Here is a 26,561-nt window from a genome sequence, read left to right as displayed (position 1 = left end):
TGTATGTAACCAGCATTCATAACATTTATCCCTGCATCAAGATTTCATGGTGTGAATTCTGTACCCTAATGAAATGGTTGTAATGTCTTACATTGCCTCAGTTCCTTACTAGGGTTAGGACAGGCTCTGCACAATCTTAAGTGGAATTTCAGTTGCATGAGTGTAGCCACGTATTTGTAATAAAATTATATGCATCACATTTACTTTTTCTGGAACCCTACCATTAGATAACACATATAAAAGCTGCTATTTACTTTCTAGTTATTTCAATTCTGGAAGAAAGTAAAAGAGGATTCCAAAGGTATATTACAGCACACTTAGAAAAACCTTTAGGTCTGTAGCTCATCAGACTGGCTTTTAAAATATGCAAGCACCTACAGAGACCACCCCAGGTTAAAAGTATCTAAATACTTCATGGTACTTTACTCTTAAATAATGTTTAGAGTTTGTTATCTTTTGTAGACCTTGGAAATCCAATTATTTATAATATCCAGTGACATTTACATTTTGCTAAATATACTCTGCTTGTAATAGAACGTATTGTGCTTAGGAAAATGGGTAGAGAATGCCTGGCTCTACATTTGCTTATATATGATGCAAAATACCAGGGTAAACTGTGTTATCTTTTTGTTATAAGTACATGATTTTAAAACCATAATTCTCAAGAGGTATCCTTAATCATTACCATGTAAAATGCAGAATGAGAAAAAGTTAGAGTTGAAACCGTTTGTTGACCATTTAACTTTCAGCTATCAAATCAAATATCCATTCAAGTTTATTGGTATCTTAAAATAATACCATTCATTTCCATGCCAACAGCCACAGAGTGTTTGGTTTAGTTAGTTTTTGAGACTGATTGAAAGTAGATTGTAAAGTTGACCTATTGTGTTAAGCTTATTTACACAAACATAGTGTCTTGGAAAATAAACTCTGGAAGTGCATAGCAGTTGAATCCCAAGGTATTTTACATCCCGAGTTTTCTAATGTCTACTTTACTGAGATCTGTCCCATACAGAATCTCAAGTTTACCATACTTATCTTATGTAAGAGAAAAATCACCTTAAAAGTTAATTATTCCAAAATTTGAGATGAAATTTATGACTTGCTTGTAAAGAAGAACTTGCTTTTAATTGATTTGAAGAATTTGCCTATGCAAAATAATTTGTTAGTTTTAACATATCTATGAAACAATCAGATGAAAGTTTTTCAGATTCTTGAAACGCTTTCCTTACAAAAGTTGAAAATAACATTTCTAAGATGTAATCAATACAGAAAGCCAAAAATGTGAAAAAAAAAATACAATTTCAGTGGAAACGCAAAAAAAATCAATTTGGGTACTGGATAGTGACAAATAGATTGTTTACAATGAATCTGTATTTATTCAAGGGTTAATCTTGATGAGTGAACATTTAAAAGCCCTTCCTGATACTCCATCCTCTTCTGTTATTCTTAAGTAAGCAGCCTATGATGTATCATTCTCCCTCCTGATTCCCCTTTCCCATCAATATGCGAACTTCCCTGCTGTCGCTGAGTGACGCGGGGCCAATAATACTGGGAGGGCGGGTGGGGCGAGGGCACGTGCACCAGAAACACTTCCTAGAAACAGCAAGTACGCTGCTCAACCCTGCCTGAACTTTCCCCGAAAACACAGCTCGCTGACAGAGCGGCATCCCTGCTGGGTGGATCCTGCAACTCCTAGAGGGAATGGCACTTCTTGTTTTTAATTAGCAAGGTGAAAGGTGAATTAAAACTAGCTGTTTGGCAAGTCAGTGCAAGAGGCTGACTTCTGAGAGGCTAGAACGAGCCAGAAGAGAACAGGAGCTCCACGGGGGAAGGCAGTGGGTGTACTGGGGTGGTTGTTTTTTTCTGAATGAACCGCTTGCAGAAGTGACTAAAAAAAAAAAATACAGTTTCTTCCTGAATCCACCGGCATAGTGACTGAAGAGAGCTCTAGACAGGACATGGCTCTGAAGACTCACTCCTTGGAATGTCCTCTTGCTCCCGGCTTATAAACAACTGTCCTGGGGAAAGGCAGGTTTTACGTATCCAAATACAGCCTGACAAATGGCACTTTGGAACTGTGCTTTCTGATGACAACGCGTTCGATTTCTGACAAAGCCTCTCTCGCACGCTGCCCCCGGAGGGGAGTCCTAAGTAAAACTCACCCCGCCTGAAAGTGAGGATCGCTGGCGGCAGGCAGGCAGCATGGCATCTGCCGGGTACCTCATCACCTGGCTCCTGGGGGGCTACTTGCTGGAGCTCTGGCCAGGAGGTCACACAGCTGACACCCCGCACCCCCGCTTACGCCTGTCACATAAAGGTAGGTCACCTTTTCAGATCCTTTTGTTACAAAAAAATGAGAAAAAAATTAAAGTCATTTATTTAACGTTGATCTTTGGTCTTCCCAGACCCTTAACATACACCTGAAAAAAATGATTGCAACACTGACCGAAGCTTCTAAGTACCTCTAATGAATAGGTCATACTTAACCCCAGCTGAAAATAGTGTAAAATCACAGGCTAACTTTAGAGATGTTATTTTTGTCTTGTAAATATTAGGTTTTGTTAATAAGTTCACTCACTAGCAGACATAACAGAAGAGGGTAGGAAGCAGGTAGTAAAGAGCCTTGAGGGGCTGAATCCACCAAGTTATCAAAGGGTATTTAAATACCAATTTATGCATTTTGGGAAGCAAGGATGTTGGGGAAGGACTGCAGAAATAGAGGTGCAATTGGTTTTCTGTTTTGTGTTGTCCATAATGGGGATGAGAGGAGGAAAAAAGAAAACTCCTGAGACTCAAAATGATTCCTTGCCCATGATAACAAAGTCATCACCGTGTAATTAAAATGACTAACAACTGTTATAAATGAGCTTTCTAGTTGAATTGATTATTAGACATTTTTTTAATGTGTGGCAAAAAAAATCTGTTAGCAATCCTTGTGAACTGATTTATACTGATTAAAGTGTTAGATACTATTTACTAGCATCTATTCTTTTTAATGTAAATTCATATTGCTTAACTGAAGATCCATCTTTCAGAGAGCGCTTAAATATTTTATCCTGTAACTATGTCTTGTAAAGCAGCATTTAGTCATAAATGATTAAAAGGTAGCTTTTGCATCAGGACCAGTAAAAGCCAGTCATGAATAGGTTTGATGACTCTTCCTGTAAACAAACAAACAAACAAACAACAAACAAAACCCACACTCTAAGAAAGTGACTTTGCTGACTTAAAAGTAACTTGGAATAAATTTTCAGGAAAGAAGTATTTATTATCATTAACCATTGAGACAGATAATAGATGGAATAGTGAGAATTACATAAAAAACATTTTTCAATTGTGTAAGCTTTTAAATTGTCCCCACTGTAGAAGGAAGTCTGTATTTTTAAAATATGAGTGTAGTCTTTACCAGAAGGAGAAACAAAAAGGGAGGGCTCAAATGTATGACACAGTTTTTTTTTTTTTTTTGATTGACAATCATCAGTAGATTGGACTATAGATGTTTCTCATTTTTAGAACAGCTATAATCTAGGGGTATTTTCTTAGTTTAAATAGATTTCCTATAGTACTCCCCAGTAGATAACATAAATTTAAGAAACACATTGACACGGAATTTGTAAAGTATTTAAAATATAGTGCCTAGAATTAGTATAATTCATTTGATTTGGGAAGATGTATCATGGTATGTATCAAAATACATATTCCTAAGAAGTTAAGATCAAATATATCTAAATGTAGAAATTTGATGTGATGGAATATGGACACATAAGGATGTCAGGAAAAAAACCATAATAATGGATTCTTTTTCTTATGTACACAAGCGGATAAGCTGCCAGTTTGGGCAAGCTGCCATTCTGCTATGCATGGTATCAACCTTTTATACCTCATTACTAGGATACTTGTTTTTTGATAGCTCAATATCAGTATGTTTCCAAAGATACCTCATTTTAATATTTCATTGGAGAGCTTCTGATTTAGTCAGTGCATACCAAAACTCTAATGCATAATGTTGTCATCAGTCTCGTCTTCACCACATCTCTCTTAGTCAAAGGAATAACTGTAATTGATTTTATGAGTCCCGTTAAGTGGTGTGGGAGGACCACTGCTAGAAGCTATGGGTACACTAGACAGAAAACTCCCGTGAGATTTCCTTTTGGCTTTTCTTAACCTTTTGATTTAAGGGCACTAGCTGAAAATGTGCAATATTGTGCTCTTATGCAGACAGTATAGAGTTACCTGAAAAGAGAATGTTCCCACTTGTTCAGTTTAGTTAGCAAAGTCAGCTAAGAGGTCACAGCGGAGATGCAACCGGAAGCAACAAATGCCTCCTGCACCGCAGGTGACTCAGTGAAAGAGAAGCACAGGACTGCCTGAGCAGGGATATTCCATCCCTTCGATACAGTATGAACAGCACATTCACCTCTCTGCACTCGAGACTCAATGGACATTTTAGTGGTGTCCGAAAACTGGGGGCAGAATATTTTAGAGTATACTCTTCTGCTATCTTAAATGATATCCGAAATGGTACAATTTTAGTAGTGAGTAAATTAGGTGATTAGTATTATAAATGAGTGCATGGTCCTTAAAAATAAGAGACACTACTTATAAGTAATCTAGCAGCTCTGCACTGCTGCCTGACCCCCAGTGGAGAAAGCCAGTAGGCTCCCTGGAGGTAGCCTACTGGATTCATCAGGGATTCATTTCATAGCAGTGGTCCATGCCATACTGGAGAAGGACAAGCATCTTTCTTATATCTTCCACTGTCAAGATGGTGTCGGAGAACACAAACCTCGTGTCACTTCCCAAAGAGGAGGAGAAAGTGTCAGTGTCATATATTTACAAAGCTTGAGTTAAATTATATAAAAATATGTTCAGAAAAAAAAAAAATGCCCAGGAATTGCCCTTTTTCTTTCTCCTCCATCCTTCTCTAACTCTGGAAGTGGCGTGTTCTTAAACACAGCTTGAGAGGAGAAGACCATTAGGACCAAAAGGGAGAAAAGGCAGAGAGGGAGAGAGAAAAGGTAGAAAGTTGGGATCAGATATGGAGCATCTTCGAGCTTACTCCTCTCTACTCTCCACCCACAGTGGATAATATTGAATTCCTCCCTCTTCTTACGGAATATCCACTCCACCCCAATATTAAGCAAATATGCTAACTTAAGGCAAGCCTTGTAGCTAAAAAGATGAAATATTTGCTCTTGTTGAGGCAATGCATATCTTTTAATGCATTTTATAGGTACAAGATAAATTGGGTTGACAAATAAAAACATACAAAGATAAAAATGGCAAGATTCTGCCCTGCCCTGTAAGAATTTTCAGTCAAGATTTGTGTCCAGATTAACTATATCAGACAAGAATGTTAAAATTTATGAACAGTTAAGAATTTATAGCCAACTTTATAGCCAATACCCTAAAGAGGGTAGTTTGGGTATAATTCATACAAATTTATAATATTCTACTACAAGGATTTCTTTGAAAAATAGCTATGCTCCTCATGACAGAAATGAAGGAAAGAGAGAATAGAGGGAGAAGTGTCCTGGTGGATTCAGCCACTTCCCTCCGTTGAAGTCCATTCTCTCCTTATCTTTCACCATCCCACATTAATGAGGTTACAGGGAAGACAAAAATAGCCTTCTTGATAATGGAGCTCAAAGAAGAAAAAAACAAATGAGGAAAGCCCATGTCAAAGAAGGAATCCCAGTGCACGTGGAAAGCCCCAGAAATTCAATCGAGGGAGGTTCCAGATAGGGTAGGTGTTCAAAGACCCAGTGAGGAACTTCCCAATTGCAGAAGCCGAGGAGAATGGCTGATGATAAGCAGAGGATGTTCTCCCAGGATGTTTGATGAAAAGATAGCTAAATAAAGGCGTGAATACGGCAGAAGATCATTGCTAAAATATGTTGATATTATAAATGTAGATTTGAACATTGAATACATATCCATACATATAGAACGTGGGATAGCTAGTGTTAATTAGTCTATCTGTATTTGAATATTGTAACCAATTAAATACAGATTTGTCATAGTTCAGAGAGCTCAGATTTGAAGTCAGAGGTCTCCAGCTCTAATTCTTCCACTTCTACTAATGGTAATTATCTGTGCCTCAGTTTCCTTAATTTGAAAGTAGGGGTAGTACTGGTATTTTCCCTGTATATCTCACTGGGTTTTTGAGAGGATCAAAATGGAACAATAATACTGTAAAAGCACTTTATAACCTAAAAATTATTTTATTAATGTTTCCTGAAGACTAATAGAAAATGAGAAGGTTAGAAGGAATCATGTACTAAAGAGAAAAAACTCTTGGAAATGGCTTGAGTTTGGATATCAGTAAGTCCTAGAATGATGCTAGTATAGACGACAGCAAAACTTGCTCTTGCTTTGCATAAAATGTGTGATTTATCCTGATTGCATTCACTCCAAATCCCATTTCCATACCTTTGACCTCTAGTTATAATAATTTAGAAGATAATTACATCATCTGTGCATTTTCCAAGATTCATGGCCAGTATTTTTGTAATAGAAGTGTGCATATATCTGTTTATTTTACATACTCACTTTTCACCACACATTTTAGAATTTTTTTCAGTTTACATTAAAAAAAATTGAGATAGAATTCTAGAAGAGCGCAGTGATAAATAAGTTTTGAATGATCATCCTGGAGGCTGTGGTATTTATATCCTATCCAGGGCCAGTTTTATAAAGGCAGTGACTGAGCCAGTTTTTCGTGAACCAGCTCATAGCTTGGGTTTCTCAGCCAGTAACTAGGTATTATCAATAGTGACATTAGTCACACATCCCTGTGTGGTTAATAAATAAAAACTGGTCATAAGGCATGATTCATAAAGAAAGTAGTTAGATAGGACCCAGGGGTAAACACAAACCTTACTGCCCAGATCTCCATGAGGGGGAGTCAGTGAGAATTAAGTGGTGGATTTATTAAGAAACAGTTTATATTAAAAAAAAAATAAAAAGCCACTGGGTAACATGAAAGGAATTACAGTATGTTTTGTGGAGTTTAGTTTACACAGAATATACTTTCTATAGAGGAAGTCTATGTAAGGATTTTAGATAACAGTATTTTTTGTATTTTTATATCTGCTACATAGAAATATTGCTCATGCATCACAGAAATGCATCTGGAGACACAAAAGCTTCTGAATGGTTCTATGAATTATTCGGTTGTTTTTTTTTAATAAATTTATTTTATTTTATTTATTTTATTTTTGGCCGCATTGGGTCTTCATTGCTGCACGCGGGCTTTTCTCTGGTTGCGGTGAGCGGAGGCTTTCTCTAGCTGTGGCGAGCAGGGACTACTCTTCGTTGTGGTGCACAGGCTTCTCATTGTGGCGGCTTCTCTTGTTGGGAGCATGGGCTCTAGGTGCGCGGGCTTCAGTAGTTGTGGCACACAGGCTCAGTAGTTGTGGCGCATGGGCTTAGTCGCTCCGTGGCATGTGGGATCTTCCCGGACCAGGGCTCGAACCCATGTCTCCTGCATTGGCAGGCGGATTCTTAACCACTGCGCCACCAGGGAAGCCTAAATTATTCGGTTCTTATCTGTATGTTGAGTATGACAGTGAGAACACAGTTATCTTTAGTATAGAAATAGGGTGAGGGAAGGTCAGAGTTAGGAAAAGCAATAAATGAACTGGGCCAATTTTGGACCAAAAAACAATTTAGTCACATAAAATCATTTCTTAAAAGTTTTGTGAGGACTGTGTTCTATCCATAATATAGAACCAGTGCTTGTTCTTGACTAAAAAATACATGCAACAGTCATGTTGTCACAATGGAATATTCTTGTAAAAATTTATGTTGCTATATTATTTTGCTGTCCACGTCAGATTTGTCATTTAACGAGGGTATTTCATAGAGACCGCCTATCTTTCTGTCTGGTATGAGATCACTTGGTGGCCCCAGTTCTACGACCACATAATAAAGCACCAAACATCAAATTGGTCATTGCTGGTGAAAATTATTGTTAACAATCTGCTGAGTCAGTTTTCTTTCATCAAAGATATCTACTGGAATCATCCTGGGGAGTTCTGAGTGGGAGAGCGTGCAAAGATTTACTCCTTTATCTTGTGTCTAAGACTCTTCTGTGGTTTAGTAGAGGAATTCAGTCTGCAGGAATCCAGAAACGGCACTTTGCATGCATGCATGCCCCTTCATACATAGCCACCGCGGTATTTAAGTGTTCTGGTAAGTTCAGTCTCAGAGAATTTAAAAGAAAACAAAACTGAAATTATACCGCTTACAACATTTTCCCAAAAGGTGCAAAGTAAAGATTTCAGTTATTCTCTTTGTTTCAATAGACAGGGCCAGATGCTGTTAGTAGTCTTTAGTACAACATATGACACTTTGGAATATTATATACATTGTACAAAGGATGATGATTATTTTAATAAAGAATTCTTTCACGGTATGGTTTTAAATAACATTTGAAGCATAAGGGAAACTATCAATGTCATTAGTTATTTCTTGGGCTTAAGCAAGCATTATTCTTTGTACTCATGATAAGGATGATAATGATAAGACTAGATATTTTATCAGCTGGATTTTCTGAACTGTGAAGGAAAAGGATATGTTAATACCCCATTTGAACCAAGTGTTACAATCTCTGATATTGGAGAACACTTTCTGTCAAAGAATGTGATGATTTCAAGAACAGAAATGTCTATGGAATCGATAACTTGATTTCCTGTTGCCCTGGTGGTGGCCAAAGCAATTGATTACTCAAGAAGTTTTCAGCCTGCCTTGGGTCTAATACCTAGTTTAGGATATTCCCACCATAAGGCCCCATTGTCCTGGTAACCTTGACTCTATAACTAGTGTGGAAAAGGAAAAGAGAAATTCATGACTTGCCTGGTTTCTGGGGCTTAGAAATATATTTCTACTTCTGTCTTTAGTCATCACTGCTTTCTGCTCAAGGACTTAGCTCATAGCCTTGGCACAGTACGTGTAGAAAAGTAGTTTAGGCCCAAGTTTTACAAAACACTCTCACATTCTAATATCAATAGCCTAAAAGCTCTAGACTTCGGTTGAGGCCTACCTAATCTGAATGTTGCTTCCGGCTGTACGACATGAGCAAGTTACTTATTTTCTGAGTATGAATTTTCTCATCTTTAAAATGGGGTAGTTTGCAACACCCTGAAAGAATTACATGAGATAATGCGAATTCGTGTGGTAAATACTTTAGCCTTAGGAAGCTTTTCATAAATTACTCCATGAATCAGAAGAGGTCCAGGGAGAATTAGCCTACTCTGGTTCCCTTTTTTATTCTAAAAGCAATCATGAGTTAATTATTAACTTAACAACTTAAAATAAGGGAAAATCTTTAGTCATCAGTTTTTTACTTGAGAGCAAAGATTTTTAAAAAATGAAATCCAGCTCTTATTGGAGTAGATGACTAGAAGTAACTAGGGATATTGGTATCTCTCATGCTTGTAAGTTACTGTAAGATTATTTTGTTGATAATTTAAGGAAAGTTGGAACTTTATCTGATGGCACCTTGGAGACAAGAGACCAAAGCCATAAAATAAACAAAAGTCACTAACAAAGGTAATTGTAGGCCCGGCTTTGTAAGGCACAATAGAACAGATATTACTAAGACCAGATCACACTGTCAAAAGTTAAACCAGTGTCCTGTAAGCAGTCAGCCCAACATGCATTGTTTGCTTTGAAAGAAAGCTTTCCATTCTGCCTTCCCCTGGACCCACACACAGGTAAGGTATCTGCCGCAGAGCATGGTTCCTTACCCTTAGTAAGTGTTCAATCAATGCTCATTGACTGGGTATATGAATAAAACAGAATGATTTAGAGCAGTGTTTTTTAAAGAAATGTCTGATTCCAGGGGTGGGGTGAGGAGTACCAAGGAAACTAAGGAATCATGAACAACTATTTATGGCTCCTTTGGTAAAACATACATGAAGAGGACGGCTGGGGCTTTCTCTGCCTATTCACCTTCCTTCCCCTCAGCGCTGCATTGTGTGAAGCAGCTGGGGCCACCACACACCCTCCTGACAGGTCAGCCATATTCTCTCATCTATAATCAGTCTTCTTTTGAAAAAAAACAAAAAAAAACTACTTGTTGATGCTCTCGTCATTCCTGGATGATCACCACAACGCCTTCCTTTTCTTCTCTTCTCACTTCTTTCTTTAACTTCTCCTCGGTGTTGTGTCACCACCACCCCACCTCTTTTTGTCTCCACCTTGCTTCTTTCCAAAGAGAGATTTTGATTTCTTCCCTACCTTAAGTCGAAAATGAAATTAAAACATTTTAAGTGAGTGCTATCTATTTATTGGTCCTCAGTTTACCTGAGTATTTCTTTTGTTGTCTCATTCAACGAATAGAAAACATGACTTTTGAATGTAAAAGAAGTTTAACTGCGTTCATTAGGCATTCAAAATTTGTTGAAATTCATGACTTAGGAAATAATGAAATATGAAATAAATAGCTTATGAGCCACTTGGACAACTTGTCCTGTTTGTCTAGCCTGTGTTTCCAGTGGGAGGCTGATGTCCCCAGCACCATGGCAGTGTGGGGACTGGGAGGGGAGAATTAGGGTCCTGAGAAGGACAGAGCAGGGCCTGCCAGCCTGTTCCCTTTGTGGCTAAACTTGAGTTAAGTGTAAGAATATTATTTATATAAACCTATCTATTTCCATGTAGTTTTGCCTTGTTTTCTCTGAGTTACGATTCTTAACTCATTGAAACCAGAATAGACAGGGGGTTTTGTTTACAGGATAGAGCAGAAGAGTAGCATCCCTAAGGATACGTCCCAGTGCTGATTTTAGGTGGCTGGACTCACTCCAGAACCAGAAAAGAACAACAGCAATGAAAATGGGAATAAAAAAGGGAGAAAATAAGGTCAGCTGGGGACAGTGACCTTTTCCCTCCTGACCAGTTTCCTCTCAGGAAATGATGGGAACCGAGGAGAGCTTTAAATTCAAAGCTCGAGATACACTGTGGAACTAAAGCTGAAGAGGAAATGTGCTGACAGCCTTGCATGTAGCTGTTCACTCCTGCTGATCCCTTTTTTCCTAATCCTGAGTCAAAAATGTATTATGGTCCGTGTGATTCCGGAGATCGTTTCCAATTCTAGAAGTGTTAGGACTCTTTTCTTCTCCTCACCAGACCTCCCAGTGTGTCTAGTTTCTCCAGAACACTTTGAACATTTTATTAGGAGACAGCATGTTCTAGTGGAAAGAGTATGTATGGATTCACAGTTTAAAAATCCCAGATTTGAATCTACAGCTTATCCTATTTGATGCCTATTATTCTTGCTAAATTATTGAACTTCTGAGGCTTACTCTCCTCATAAGTACACAGAGTCTAATTTCTATCTCGTGATTGTTGTAGAAAATGGAAATGTACCGTGGAGATGTAGGATATTGTATAATAATGGCTTATAATATTCTCTAAGTTATGTAATTGTCTTTAACTATATTTTAGGATCCTTGAGGGCAAGGAGTAGTCTTTTGGTGAGACCCTTGTGGACAGAATAAAATGACTTAATCAGATCATTCCTAAAGGCTGGGTGTTTAGTATCTACTGAAAAAAAAAAAACAAAAGAAAACTTTCTCTTGTTGTTTTTGGCTCCCATGTTATGGTCAAAATGACAAAATAAAGGCTTATTTCTTTAAGAGGTAGAGCTAATGCTGAGTAACTAACCTGAGAGAGCCTTAGTTGAATTTCACTGCAGAGGAGATGATGCTACTTGTGATTTTCTTCTGCTCTTCTTCCAGAGGAGGGGCAGGGAGGAGGTTGAGCTGGGATTAAGCCAGTGCTGTACAAAGTGTCCTGGTCTGGCAGCATCCGCATCCCCTGTGAGCTACTGAATTAGGCTTACTGAGTCAGTAATTCTGGGGCTCAGGAATCTGTGTTTTAACAAGCCCTGCAGGGGATTCTCAATGCACATTCGAGCATGAGAAACACTGGGCTAAGTGTTTGGGATGTTGCTACAAAGGAGCCTCACTTTCATATTAACGTTTTCATTTCTTTCCCCCCTTCAGATCCATCACCCAGGCTAAGGTGTCATTTATTTAAATTTCCAAATTACAGCCTTGGTCTTCATACATATATTTAAATTCATAAATATCTAACTATTATACCATTCTCTACCTATTATTTTTTCTATTAGATAAGATATATGTATAGTGTATATAGTTACTGATAATAATTTAACACATAAATTAAATTTGTTTTTAATGATTATTCGTGGTGTAAATTGTGACACATGGTGCTATCATTGAGTTCAGATAAGAAAACATTTAATGTTGATGGACTGTGGAAAAGCATTTTGTAAGATTCCAGGTGTCCTTTACCTCTCAATGGGAAGTTTTCTTGGACTAATGAAGTTAGCTGCACTTCATTCCTCAGTTACACATCCTAACCTTTCCCTTAAGGGATACAGACGTTTCTGTATCTTTTTAATATTTATTCATTCAATCATTCACTTATTCCATGACTATTTGTTGACCTTCTTCAATGTATTAGATACTGAGCATCATGCTAGGAATTTTAGAATAAAAAACGCAGTTTTCTAAATGAAATGTGGTATCCTGGGTGGTATCCTGGCACAGCACAAGAATATTAGGTAAAAACTAAGGAAATCTGAACAAAGTATGGGTTTTAGTTAATAGTAATGTGTCAATATTGGTTCATTAACTGTGACAAATGTACCACACTAATGTAAACTATTAATAATAGAGGAAACTGGGCTTGGGTATATGGAAACTTTCTATACTAGCTTCACAACTTTTCTGTAAATCTAAAACTATTCTAAAATAAGTTTATTAAAATACACACACACACACACACACAGTGCCTCTACCCAAACCCTTTCTCCAAGAAGCTTAAGGTCTAGTTGTAAAAAGAGACAAGTCATGATAAAGCAGGATGTTTTTTTATACATACTAAAGGTTAGAACAAAGTGCTATGGAAACATAGAGTTGGGAATGAAAAAAACAGAGCTCAGCCTTGGAGATGAATAGGAGGAGACCGGGTAAGAAGCAATTAGCAAACTGTCTATGTGTCTTAGGCTGTCTTGCCACCATGCCTGCCATCCTTCCACTGCCATCCCCTCTGCATACAGTGCACTGTATCCTCCTAGAAATACAGTTAGCCTTGAATATCTAATTAACTGAATTCCATTGTATTCATAGCTTTACTACTGGTAGAATCATGAATGCTCTTTACTCATGTTAAGTTGGCCTCATTTCTATATGACTTTAAGGAATTGTCATTTTCTTTGTATGACTAATATATGATTAATGCACATTCATGAGTAGATTTTGAAAGTTTTGAAGGCAAGTAGGTTGCATTTTATTGTTTGAATCCTTAGAATCTAACAAATTTAAGGTACTTAATAAATTTATCTTACCTATTTCGCTTAATGTAGAGAATTTCATTATGTCTATTCACATTAGTATTACCAATCTTAATTCTTTTGTCTGATGCCACATATAGCTAGATTCCTAAAAAAGATGACAGAAAATGAGCTGATGGAAATCAGGAAAAAAGATGGGAATACTTCTCTTCTTCCCCTGCTCCAAAATGTTAGGCCCTAGTTTGGCTTCAGGTTTTGTTACAAAAGCTATGATGAGAAATCCAGAACGTCTACAAAATTTTTCAGAAAATATCCATATTTTATCGAAAGAGAGTGTGAAGCTTTTGCAGAGTGGTTTGAGTTCATCTGGGCCATTACATGATCAATGTCCCATTTCAATCTCCTTTTCTTCCCATTTGCCCCTGCTGTGATCTTCCAATGTCCAATGTAGCATTTCATTCATGTCTAGAGTGATGAACGATGAAGAGAGACAACTAATGCATGAAGTCAGTGACAAAGCAGAAAGCAAAGGGGGGGCTTTGAAAACGTAGCAACTTATCCTACACCATTGTTTTTGAGGAATGCCCTAAATGACCAAAAGCAAGAATGCTTTTTGTTTTTATCAGTTTATCCCTGTGAGAAGATTGTTTTACGAATAATTTGACCATGCTGCCTTTTTGTTTTGTGAATTTATCACTTAAAAGCGTAACTGTAGGTGATGATATTGTGAGAAGAATAAGCAATAGTTACCAGTTTTATAATTATGGTTAGTTATTGTAAGGTATTTTCCAAACCAAGTTAACTGGGAAAGAACCAATGAAAAATTTACCTAAGATTTTATTATGTATAAGCCTTATAAAAATTGACAATATATTTTGAAATGTTGTATCCTTGAGTGTTTTGTTTTGTTTTTAGCACCGTATGAATTCATCAGATATGATACACCTAACATAAAAGAGGAAATTAATGGACATAAACAGAAATGTTATAAGTAAAGTTAATTCAGGAGAAAGCACACATTTGTCACTGCCCCTTACTACTCTAAGGAGAAAATAAATATGGAAATGGGAGGTGCTTGATTATTTTATTTTTAGAAACTAAATCCAGTTGTCAAAATAAATGTGTAGAAAATAAGATCATTTTGATTGTTTTAAGCAAGGCAAAAATATATGTTTTGTAAAGAAAACATTAGGAAAAGTAATGGAAAATAAAAATTGAAATAGCTCTATCATTATTGATGAAACTGATATAGCTAATTTTTCCTTATCAAAAGCAAAGTAAAAAAAAAAAGAAGAAAAGAAATGCAAAAGAAATTTCAACTTTGACATTATCACAATGCATAAATGCTACACATATTTCAGGTCAGATGAATGATATCTGACGGATACTTTACAATTGCTTAGAATGTGTACTAGAATATTGAGCTTGCTGGCAGTTTAAGGGTCTGCATAAACTTGAGTTAACCATATGGTGTATTCTTAGAATAGTCATACCACCCCATGTTTAAAATTTAAAAAGAAAAAAATATTTTTTTCAAAGTCAAATGTTAGAATTTTAGTTGTTGGCATGTTCAACTACCCATATAATTGCACCGTCCCATTAATAAAGGAACACAGAATACTCCCTTTTTGTTCATCCAGAATGAAGAAAAAGAAAAGATAGGACTTTGAAATACTGGAATGGATATGATGAGCCACCCAAAAATATCAATTTTATTACTATATTGTTCCAGTTATGGGAAGTTAATATGTTTAAACTTCAACACCTTAATATATTTTGACTTCCTAGTAATTCCCCAAAGTAAAATTCCCTTGCAATAATATTTAGATAACCATAGAAAGAAGAAAAGTATTACAGTTAAGTCAATTATACTTATAATTAAAAGACTATAATTGTATCTTTGTCATTATAATTCTCAGAAATAAGACAAAAGTTATGTACTGGGCACTGCTTTTGACAGATTTTTTTGCCAAATGTTTTTTACTTGCTCCAAAATGTGTATTCCCAAACTGAAGCCTGACATATTTTAGGATTGTAGAAGAGTTTTTCATATCTGGAGAAAAAATTGGAAGTCTCTAAGGCTTCAATAAAATTGAACAAGAATAAAAATGAAAAATAAAATTAGAAAATTGATACTAATGAGACAGTCTACATGCAAATCAAGCAGTAATCACTCAGAAACATATTAGATGCCTATTATCATATAGGTCTCAAGAGATGTAAAAGAAATAGAATACTAGGATTTTATTATATGCAGTTATGCTTTGGAATATGTGATTATGTTTACTATGCATTTACATTTCTATATTAGTGGAATATGTGACAGCAATTTTTTTTTTAGATTGGAGATGCCATTTTTCCTTTTTAGTCTGCTAATTTATACCCCCTACGTAGTTAGAACAGACATTGATATTGCTTAATTTTTGAATGTCCAGAATACTGGTAATATGAGAAAATATATACAAAATTTGTCATTGGTTAAGTTTTGCTCTTGATGGAATAAAACTCTTGCCAGCAAAAGCAGTGCTGGAGGAAGCAGTCTCCCCGTGAATGGTTTGTGCGATACTGTAATTTGGTTGCTGACAGCACTGCTGCATTTCACTTGTGCGGCTCCCCCAGCTAGGCTCCAAGTTTCCATTCACACTGCTAGCCACTGAAATTTCCCTTTGTCTTCACTGAAGATTTTTTTCCTCTTCACAAATAGGCCCAGCTGCTACTGCAGCCGGTTGCCCACACTCCCCCATACCGCTCTTGCTGAGGATGGCAGCCAGAGTAAAGAATAACAGCTGGGATTGGCTTACTTTGGCATCTAAATAATTTGGGGTGGGTCCATTCCTAACTTTATTATTTCATTTAATTTGCTAATCTTTCCTTCTGCTGAACTTTTAAAACATTGGCAAATGATGTTTTTCCAAAATGTTTTCCTCATCTGGATGTGGCTCTTTTATACCTGGCTGCCGAAAATGATTCATTTTGCACATTGTTATTTTTTCCACTTCTAGGCACCATTTAGAAAACAAATGCAGCAGAAACTAATTTATTTACGTGATCTTGGAAAAGTTACTTAACTTTTTCTGACTGGAAGAGGTGGGTGATAAATAGCACCTATGTCATTGATTGTCTTTGATAAGGATTAAATGAATGAACATTTGAACGCATGTAGAACAGTGATAGGAAGGCAAAGAAAGAGAGAGGGAAAGAGAGCAGAAGAGAGCACATGAAAGCAAGAGTGGAGCAAGAAGGAGGGGAGTGAGAAAATGAGGGAAGGAAAGGAGGAAGGAAAAGGGAGGGAGGGAGGGAGGGAGGAATCATTGCTGGAACGCAGAAAAACCAATAACTCTACTTACTCAATTAAGACATGTATTTAGCACTTAGCATTTTATATATCTTATTCCATGTTCCTTCCCCCCAAAATCAATAATTAGAAAAAGACTGGAGTTTAGGAAAGCTTGTGGAATTTTACCCAAATCAGAGAATTTTATTGAAGGTCGGAATTTTAGTGACTTAATTGTATCTGTGGCATCCGGACAGGTGGTCAGACACGTTTTTTCATTTGAATTTGTACATTCTCATGGAAAGGGAAATAACTGCCTGATAAGAAGGTCCGTTCCATTTTTGACTGTTCTGATAAGGAGAAAGTGTTTACATACCGAATCCCAAATCTGACTTACTGTATCTCCCACGTTTTAGCCTTGGTTCTTTCCACTAATGCCATAAGGTCATAAGTCATAACAGACCTCCAAATGTTTCAAGATAGTTCTCATGCCCTTTGGTCGTGGGTGAATATTCCTCATGCCATGATTGTCTGACTGATACCAGCATTCTGATCCGGCGCCTCTTTGTTAATTTCCCGCTTAAAATCAAGCACCACAATCAATACTCAAGAGATCCCTGACTTGGTCACAGAATTGTGGTTGCTAACTGGTGACTTTATGTATTAAAGCCACCTGAGTTGACAGCAGCTTATTTGACAAATATGCCAGCCTTTTGGTTTCTGTTGAAATGACTGTCAGTTTTTCCAAGGGTTTTTCACATAGACTCTAAGCCAGCTCTTTCCTTTATTTCACATGTGTGGTTTATTTGTTGAAGTTAAGGAAAACTCTCTCCTACCCTCTCCAGTGTAGAATGTGGCTCAGAGCAGAGTAACAGCATGTGGTGCCCTGGACAAGGACGTGGCTCTGGAGTGAAACTTTCCTAATTTCAGACTAGTTCTGCTGTTGTGTGTTCTCACTTAATTTAACATCTGTGTCCACATTTATTGTCTTTAGGAAACTAGCTAGTTAGGAAAGATGAAACTTGCATTCGTTGTAGAAATTCTTTTATTTTAAAATTTAAAACTACACATTGAATGGGCTCGTTCTAAAATGTCAGTATTTGGAAGAAGTGTAATGCACATAAAAGACAATTTTTAAATTAGAATATATAAAATGTATGCTTTGGGCTTTCAGGGATGGTGTACACCAATAAATGTAATTGCTGATTTTCTTTATAAATATAAAATAATTTGTATAATTATAGTAAATGAAAGGTTCATTTGAAATTCTTTAATATGAAAAAATTAAACAGTCTTTCTTCACTGCTAAAATAAACAGGAGACTTTTAAATGTCTTAACAATTTTTATTTAAAAAGAATCTGGAATGGTCACCACAACAGAATGGCAGAATTAAAATACCATCATAGCTGTGATTGCTTAATTTTGTAACTTTAATTTGCTGTCATTTTGTAGATTTGCCAGTCTCTCTGGGTATTTGTAGAATGTCCTGTGATTTGAAAAACGAGGCATATGATTTTTCAGAATAATTTTTTTCATTAACTCCTTGTAAGTCAAATGGTAAGCTCTAGAAAAATAATTCTGCAGAAGACTTTATATGTTAAAAAATAAGCATCATTAAAATTAAATTTTAAAAAACCTGTATATATATATATATATATATATTTTTTTTTAAGCCAAACTTACTTGTTCCGTTCTTGTTATAGGGTTAACTTTATCAAATGCTCTTTTCCTATATCACTGTATTAGTTTATGACCTGTTTACACTTTTTTGAATGTAGAGGAAGAATGACTCTAAGAATAGCACTGAGTCAGGTGGTCATCGAGTTCAAAGAACACTATATATTCAATCAATTTATATGCCTGGTCCCACTAATGTTTTTATGGTCCATCTGCTTTATTACAGTAGCCTCCTGACTGATATCTTACTGTCAATCCAATCTACTCTTCATTGGAAGAGTAGATTGGACAAATGGCATTTCCAATCTCCTCGTCATATCTTACTGTCAATCCAATCTACTCTTCAAATTTTCACCAATCTACTACAAGCAGAGTGATCATTAAAAATGCAAATCTTACTCGTTTCAACTCCCCCCAATAAATCTTTAATGGAAGAATAGACATGGATTTTTAGAGAAAGCACATTCCTTTTGGCATGGTACACTAGGCTTTTTGCGATGTGAACCCTATTTACTTTTCCCCTTCTTTTTGCTTTGCATCTTTTTTGAGTTCCAATCTCCAGTGATACTGAGCTCCATGATTTTCTGGCCACCTGTCAAGCTTTTTCTTGCTCTGGACCTTTGTATATTGCTTCTTCGTAGAATGCCTTTTCCTTTTGTCTCCATTCTCCCTTCCTCTGCTGCTTACTCTTAACGTCTGCTCATTTTTAGGACTCGATTTAGACGTGGTAGGCTCTTCCAGTCATCCTTTAACCTTCACAGTACTCCATGCATACTTTACAACAATTATTTGCTGTATTACAATTGTCTATTAATCTATTAAGTTCACTAGGATGAACTCGTTAGGAGTAGGGGCAATATTTTATTCATCACTATGTCACAAACACATATCACAATATCTAGAAAAGAGTAAGAACTTATTAAATATATGGATGTCTGTGTTGTGTTATGGTCAACCTGTCTTTTCTGGGTGCTCGTTCTACCCAAGAAACGTGGGGAAAGCTAAACTTCAGTGGCACAAAGGAATCTTTCTCTACCCTAGGAGGGCCATAAATAGCCTGTTCCCAGATAACTCCAAATTTCTTCACAAATACGGTATCCATAAACTTAATCAATTTTAGGTTGATGTTATTTTTTTCTTGTTGTGGAAGAATGCTTTTCAGGGGCTACTCTACTATGTATGAATTCCAGATCATCGTCTTTGTTGGATAAGATCTACTACATGAAACGACCTTTTAAAAAACCCATCAAGCAGTGATTTATAATTTCCTCTTTCATAAAATCACTTAGTTACCAATGTATCCAAATTATAAACTCTGGTAAAGGAAATGGAAGCTCTTTATATTCTATGACACAGTTATGGAAAAATATTTGCTGCGGTTAGTTTCATCCCTTTATAGTTAACCTCCTAAGGGCATTTATTGGCCCTCGTATATGAAATGGAAATTGGTCATTCTCAAAGGAGGATTATATATATTCGATAAATAACACTGCAAAGTGAAGATTATATAGGAACATCAAACATAAAAAATACAAAAATATTTTAATGATGAAAAGGAATTTATTGACTATAAAATATTTTAAATTATGCTAAAATATATTTTACACTTTGTATTTCCTATTTAAAATATTCTTAACATATATTTTGGAATTTTAACCAAGATAATGTTTAAGATGAAGAATGTAAAGAGTGTGAATTGGAATTTTTGAAGAATGTTTCCTGACAGAGGTGGGATCTCAGATCTCATCTGGGCCTTGAAGGACAAGTAGGACTTCAGGAAAGAAAGAATGAAGAGGAGGGCATTTCAGGCTGATGCAAAGGCAAAAGTGACGTGGAAGTTGTGGCTTTTCAGGAGAAAGCTGGACTTTTGAAAAAGAACAGGGAATACCATTGAGTAAGTAGACTGGTGCCATTTTACCAGATTCTTTCTTTCTTTCTTTTAGAAGATATAGAAGTGTGACAAATTGTGGTTTTTATAAAATAAAAATTCAAATATAGTTTCTTTTCCTATTCTGGCAAAATGTCCCATCTTAGAACTAGTTACGTCCAACATGAGATGTATGGTGTTTCTATTTGATCTCGAATGTGCTTGTACAAAAATTAGGAAATGCAAAAACAGATGTTTTCTTATGTAAAAGAGGTCATAACATGAACGACAATTGCCCTTGCTACTTACGTCAAGTTTTGTAATAATCCAGATATGTCTATATTGTGTTGTACAATTGCTGCCGTAGTTGGAAATGTTTTTGCAGTATGTATACTCCCATTTGCCAAAAGCTTAAGAAAATAGACTCACACATAATTAACAGCAGCTATTTTCCCCCAACTGAACCTAATGATTGAAATCACAAATCGTTGGAAAAGGACCCCAACAAATTCACTAGTTCATGGTCTAATTTCTTCAAGGGCATACGTTTAACCTACGACAGCATAGGTACTTACTGAGGACTTTTTTTTTCCTTTTTTAAATCAAGCTAATCCATTTTACTAACTTTAGGCAGGATTGTTTAAAACCATGCCTGATGAAAAAATTCCATTTAATAAATAAAACCCTCTGGAGAGAGAGAGATTCCACAGCAAGCTCTTAATACTGAGCAAAGCTTAGTGTTTAAAAAGTTTATAGCAAACAAGTTCTTTATTATATCTAAGGTAACTCCCCCATGCTTCTTCCATTTAAGACCATTTTCTCTAGTGTGGTTCACTTACAATAGAATTGTTTTATAGTTGCTCTAATCTGCCTTTAGGTGGGAAGGTGTGGGTGTATGTGTACAAACCTCTGTCCTTGAGTGTTAAAAACAATGATGGAGATCTATAAAGTGTGGCATTATTAAGTTATTCTTTTTATGACCTTAGAAGTCTCATGTCATTTTCACCTATAAATTGCCTTTCTTTAAAAATAGAAAGAGGCTTCTTCCCCTGCCAGTTTCAAGGAGCCTCCATGTTCACTCACGGCTGCCCACATCATAGTAAAGCCCATCTGAGCCTGTTTTTTTCTCTGAGCCATAGTCTAAGCTCTTATATTTTCCCTACATTTTTCTTATCATCATTGTTTTATTCTCTCTCCACATCCCTCAATGCCACGCTATCTGCTAAGTAGGGGGTTTAAAAACAACCTTATGTGAATTAAATGTTATCCATAATGTAAACTTTATAAACAATATATTCACATTTTAGAAGTGTTTGGAGGCATCAAATCTCAAATTAAGGGTAACAATGGTAGTAATTTCAGGTTTCTTGTAGAGATATACGATATATGGGTGTCACAGAAACCCTGAGAACAGTGCTGGACACAGAGAAGGTGCTCAATTGATATTAGCTCCTGTTATTAGCTGTGATGAAGATGGTGACAGTGGTGGTCTTGTCTAAATACGTCAGAGTACGGGCTGTATTGTATTCGTTTGTATTTTCTGCAGGGAATATAGTGCTTTGTTCTATTCATAGATATATTCAGTACATACATTCATACATGTATTCAGTAAGTATGCATTTGATTCAACCACATAAAATCCTCTACTTAAGAATGATAGGAAGTTACTTAGACATTTATGTTTTGTGAAGAATCATTTGAACAGTTTATTAATCTTTGAATTCTTCATTGTTTCATGATAGAATTGCACATCCCTATCTCCCCTTGGAGGTTAACATGGCTTTGTGACTTGATTTAGTCAGTTAAATGAGGTCAGAATTGACAAATGCCACTTCTGTGCAAAAACCTTCAGAAATTAAGACCAAGAGTGTGATTTGTAACGTTTCCTTATCCAGCCTCAGCAGTCACAAATGCACTTGCCAAGATGGAGGCTCCGGTACCCTGGGTCCCAGACTTACTTGATAAGCAGGGTCCCCCTTGAATACTTGCCTTGGTTACATAAACTGAGCTAGAAATAAACATCTGTTCTTTGAAGCCACTGAGATTCCCGGGGTTTTGGGGTTTTTTTTTTTTTTTTTTAACATCTTTATTGGAGTATAATTGCTTTACAATGGTGTGTTAGTTTCTGCCTTATAACAAAGTGAATCAGCTATACATATACATACATCCCCATATCTCCTCCCTCTTGCATCTCCCTCCCACCCTCCCTATCCCACCCCTCTAGGTGGTCACAAAGCACCGAGCTGATCTCCCTGTGCTATGCGGCTGCTTCCCACTAGCTATCTATTTTACATTTGGTAGTATATATAAGTCCATGCCACTCTCACTTCGTCCCAGCTTACCCTTCCCCCTCCCCGTGTCCTCAAGTCCATTCTCTATGTCTGAGTCTTTATTCTTGTCCTGCCCCTAGATTCTTCAGAAGCTTTTTTTTTTTTTAGGTTCCATATATATGTGTTAGCATACGGTATTTGTTTTTCTCTTTCTGACTTACTTCACTCTGTATGACAGACTGTGGGTCCATCCACCTCACTACAAATAACTCAATTTCTTTTTATGGCTGAGTAATATTCCATTGTATAGATGTGCCACATCTTCTTTATCCATTCATCTGTGGATGGACACTTAGGTTGCTCCCATGTCCTGGCTGTTGTAAATAGAGCTTCAATGAACACTGTGGTACATGACTAGGATTAATCTCCAAAATTTACAAGCAGCTCATGCAGCTCAATATCAAAAAAACAAACAACCCAATCCAAAAATGGGCAGAAGTCCTAAATAGACATTTCTCCAAAGAAGATATACAGATTGCCAACAAACACATGAAAAGATGCTCAACATCACTAATCATCAGAGAAATGCAAGTCAAAACTACAATGAGGTATCACCTCACACCGGTCAGAATGGCCATCATCAAAAAGTCTACAAACAATAAATGCTGGAGAGGGTGTGGACAAAAGGGAACCCTCTTGCATTGTTGGTGGGAATGTAAATTGATACAGCCACTATGGAGAACAGTATGGAGGTTCCTCCAAAAACTAAAACTACAACTACCATACGACCCAGCAATCCCACTACTGGGCATGTATCCTGAGAAAACCGGGGTTGTTTTTTATTGCAGCCTAACCTATCCTCTCTTGACTGACAATTGGCAACACATTTATTTGGGAAGAAAACATTTTTGCTCCTAGACATGACTAAGCAAACTGCTTTTTTCCACACACAAATGAATTATGTTCAGGTGTCACTCCGCATAACTGACTGTGCCATGCCAACTTTCTCTATACTACATGTGGTGAAATTCTTCCCTTACAAGGAAGAAACATAGCATCTGTTGTATCTGAACAGGAAAACAGCTTCTGGCTGGCTGTCCACAGTGCTGAATCGGGAATAAAATCTGTCTGGCTGTTTGTCTCCTGGATTGTAGGACTTTGGAGGAACGTGAGCAGCTAGACTTACACATATAATTGTTATCTTATCCTCCTTTTTCTCTTGGCTCATGCATTAGAAAGTATAGAGTGAAGTGACAACTTGGGACAGGTATAGTTGTTAAATAATCACTTGGGACTTTCCAGAGCAAACACAGCAACTCCTCTGTCTTATTAACAGCAAGAAAGACTGAAGGGTGGAGAAAATAATCCTCACTTCCACAGACTTGGTAATTCTCTGAGAGATTCAACCATATTTCTGGAATTCTTGTTTCCCTGCCTTTACATATGAATATTGTTTTATATTTTAAATGCTTTAAAAGATGCTGCATCCTTAGAAGTCATTTTTGTTGCCTTTTTTCAGTAAATGATTACAATGAAAATTACATTTCATATTCTCTAATGGTAAGGAGTAGGAAACTGGGATGAAATATGTAGTTTTAGTGACAACTAAGAGAGATATATGAAAAAATATTATTTTCAATTTGTTTACACCATCCTCAAGAGTACTGGTCTTGAGTTTGTTCTTATTTTTTTACATTAGTTTTACTCTCTTGGTGTTAAGAGTGAAAATTATGATCAAAAGTTGACATATGGATTGTGGAATACAAAAGACTATTAAATGCAGAAAAAGTACAAATAATCTTCATTCAAAAGCTTTGTTAAGTGTATTAATATGGATTATTTTTAGGTTTGAATAAATATAAACAAATATATATATTTGTTTATATATATATAATATATATATAAACAAATATATATATATATATATATATATATATTTTGGGGGGGAACAGTTTTCCTTTATTTTTTTCACAAATTAAGTCAGAGGACCCAGAGACCAGGTGTGTAGCACCGAGTGTCCTGTTGCAGCAGGTACTTCTCAGATACCTTGTCTTCCAACCCAGCCCTCTGACATATCCAGTTTTTTTTGACAAGTGCTATCATTTCAACAACAGGGCCGTTCAGATCCACTTCATTTATTCAGAAGCTCTTCTGAGAGGATCTCTGCTTGACTGCTTCAAGGATCTCCCTGCTGGTAATGGCTTTTCTGTGGTTATAGAAGGACAGTCTCACTGCCTCCAGACTAACCCGTTCCAGTTGCTAATCCTTCAGAAAGCCCAGTGCATCCAAGACCCAGGAACACCTGCTGAAGTCTGGGTGGGTTTGCTTTAGGATTTTCCCCATGAAACTAAAATAGGTCTCCTCCTTCCTCCTCCTCCTCTTCCCAAAGGTGGAACTGGCCCATTCGTATTTCTTTTTGGCTGGGATATAAATTGTAGTCTTCTTAGGAAATTGTAGTCCATGAAGTAAATGAAGTGCACATGGAAGGCTTAATCCATATACATCTAGCTCAGACCACTGGCCTAATGATTGAAATATATATATGCTAGTTGTTGAGTAATACTTTGAATAAAAATCAATAAAGTAGGTTAAAGAAGATAGAATGTGTCAGGGGTTCTGCTTTATATAGGGTGATCAGGAAGAGTGTCTCTGATGAGTGATATTTCAGTAGAGAACTAAAAGAAATATGGAAGCTTAGGAGGAAAACATTATGGACAGAGAGACTGTCAAGTGCAAAGGCATTGAAACTAGAGGGTCATTTATCCATTCTAATAGTGAACCGAGCAGGGAGAAATAGAGGTGAAATTAGTGAGGCAGATGGGGAGCTGATCTGTGGGTCTTGTCTACCATGCTGAAGAGTGGACTTCAGCTGCAGGAATAGGAAACCGTTGGAGTTCTGAGTTACAGTGACTTGGTCTGACTTTCAGATTGGAGAGGTCACTGACTATTGGATAAGAAGGTGATAGACTTTAGGGACAAGGTCTGAAACAGAGAAACCAATCTGGAGGCTATTTTAATAGTTCAGGTAAGGGAACTTGGTGGCTTGGAGGTGAGTGGAATTGATGGAGACAGAAAGAAAAGATGTGGATATTAAAAGTAGATCCAACAGAATTAGCTGATAGATTCTTATGGGATGTAAGAGGAAGAGAGGAGCCAAAAAATGATTTCAAGTGTTTTGTCCTAAACAGCTGGAATTGTGGAGTTGATACTTTCTCATAGGAAATGTTGCTGGAGGAGTAAGTATGCAGAGAGATTGTGTGGTAGCTGAATGGGGACCTGAGGTCAAGGGGAGTGATGGCTAAACGTGGGTGGCGTACCACATGCTTGTCTAGTGATGCAATGATCTGGTGAGAGGGAACAATTGATGATGCAAAAGAGGGAAGAAAGTCCTTGAGTAGGTGAGAGATGGAATTTATTAAAGCAGAGCAGAGGCTGGGCTGTGACAGGAATGCAGAGGGCAGCAGAGTATAGGAGTATTGATGCAGGGGGTTCGGTAGAATTGGTGGTGGTGGAAAAACTGGGGACTTCTCTTTGTACAACTTCTAGTTTCTCACTTATATGTGAAGCCAGGTCCTCCACTGTGGGAGAGGAAGTAGGAAAGGCACGTGTGTCATTTTGCTGGGGCTGCCAGTAACACATACCACAGACGAGGTAGCCTAAACAACTGAAATATTTTTCCTCACAGCTCGGGAGACTAGAATTTCGGGATCAAGGTATCAGCCAGATTGGTTTCTTCTAAGCCCTCTCTCCTTGGCTTGGTCATCTGTGTCCTGTGTCTTCACATGGTTTTCCTTCTGTGTCTGTGTCCTAACCTCCTCTTCTTATAAAAATACCAGTCACATTAATTTAGGGCCCATCCTAATTGCTTCATTTTAACTTAATTACCTCTTTAAAGAGCCTATCTCCAAATACAGTCACATTCTGAGGTACTGGGGATTCGAATTTTAACATATAAATTTGGGGGACACAATTCAATCCATAAAAAGGTATTTGAAGTTTGAGGAAAGTATGATATAATTCTCGAGAATGGGCTCGGGACATTTAGGATTGTATGGCAATGTTTCAGTTAATGCTATAAACATGTTCAGTCACAGTCACAGCATTGTAATATTCATAACACTTAAGAAACTCAAGGGATAACTTAA

The 26,561-nt window shown here is 36.9% G+C and overlaps 2 protein-coding genes across 6 annotated transcripts in view; one reads left to right on the top strand and one right to left on the bottom strand.

Annotated features, from left to right (window-relative positions):
• Positions 1-1,605: 1,605 nt before the first annotated feature.
• The window catches only part of SEMA3E (semaphorin 3E), a 273,212-nt gene continuing 248,256 nt past the window's right edge, over positions 1,606-26,561 (top strand). For all 5 annotated transcript variants that reach the window (XR_014266690.1, XR_014266691.1, XM_082472482.1 and 2 more), the window contains exon 1: positions 1,606-2,320. Coding sequence is in view for 3 of the 5 variants with exons in the window: in XM_082472482.1 (XP_082328608.1) it covers positions 2,206-2,320 (115 nt within the window). In the remaining 2 variants the exon portion in view is untranslated. The remainder of the gene's footprint in view (positions 2,321-26,561) is intronic.
• H2BN1 (H2B.N variant histone 1) lies at positions 24,556-25,014 on the bottom strand (the record flags this gene model as incomplete). The annotated part of the gene is given in 2 exon segments (XM_082473906.1): positions 24,556-24,675; positions 24,679-25,014. Coding segments are annotated over 2 exon segments (456 nt in total), but the record flags the coding sequence as incomplete, so codon positions are not given.

Source organism: Balaenoptera physalus (assembly GCF_965194825.1).
Source record: "Balaenoptera physalus genome assembly, chromosome: 8".
NCBI lineage: Eukaryota > Metazoa > Chordata > Mammalia > Artiodactyla > Balaenopteridae > Balaenoptera > Balaenoptera physalus.
Note: the sequence above shows the minus strand (reverse complement) of the source record. Positions and strands in the feature narration are given on the sequence as shown.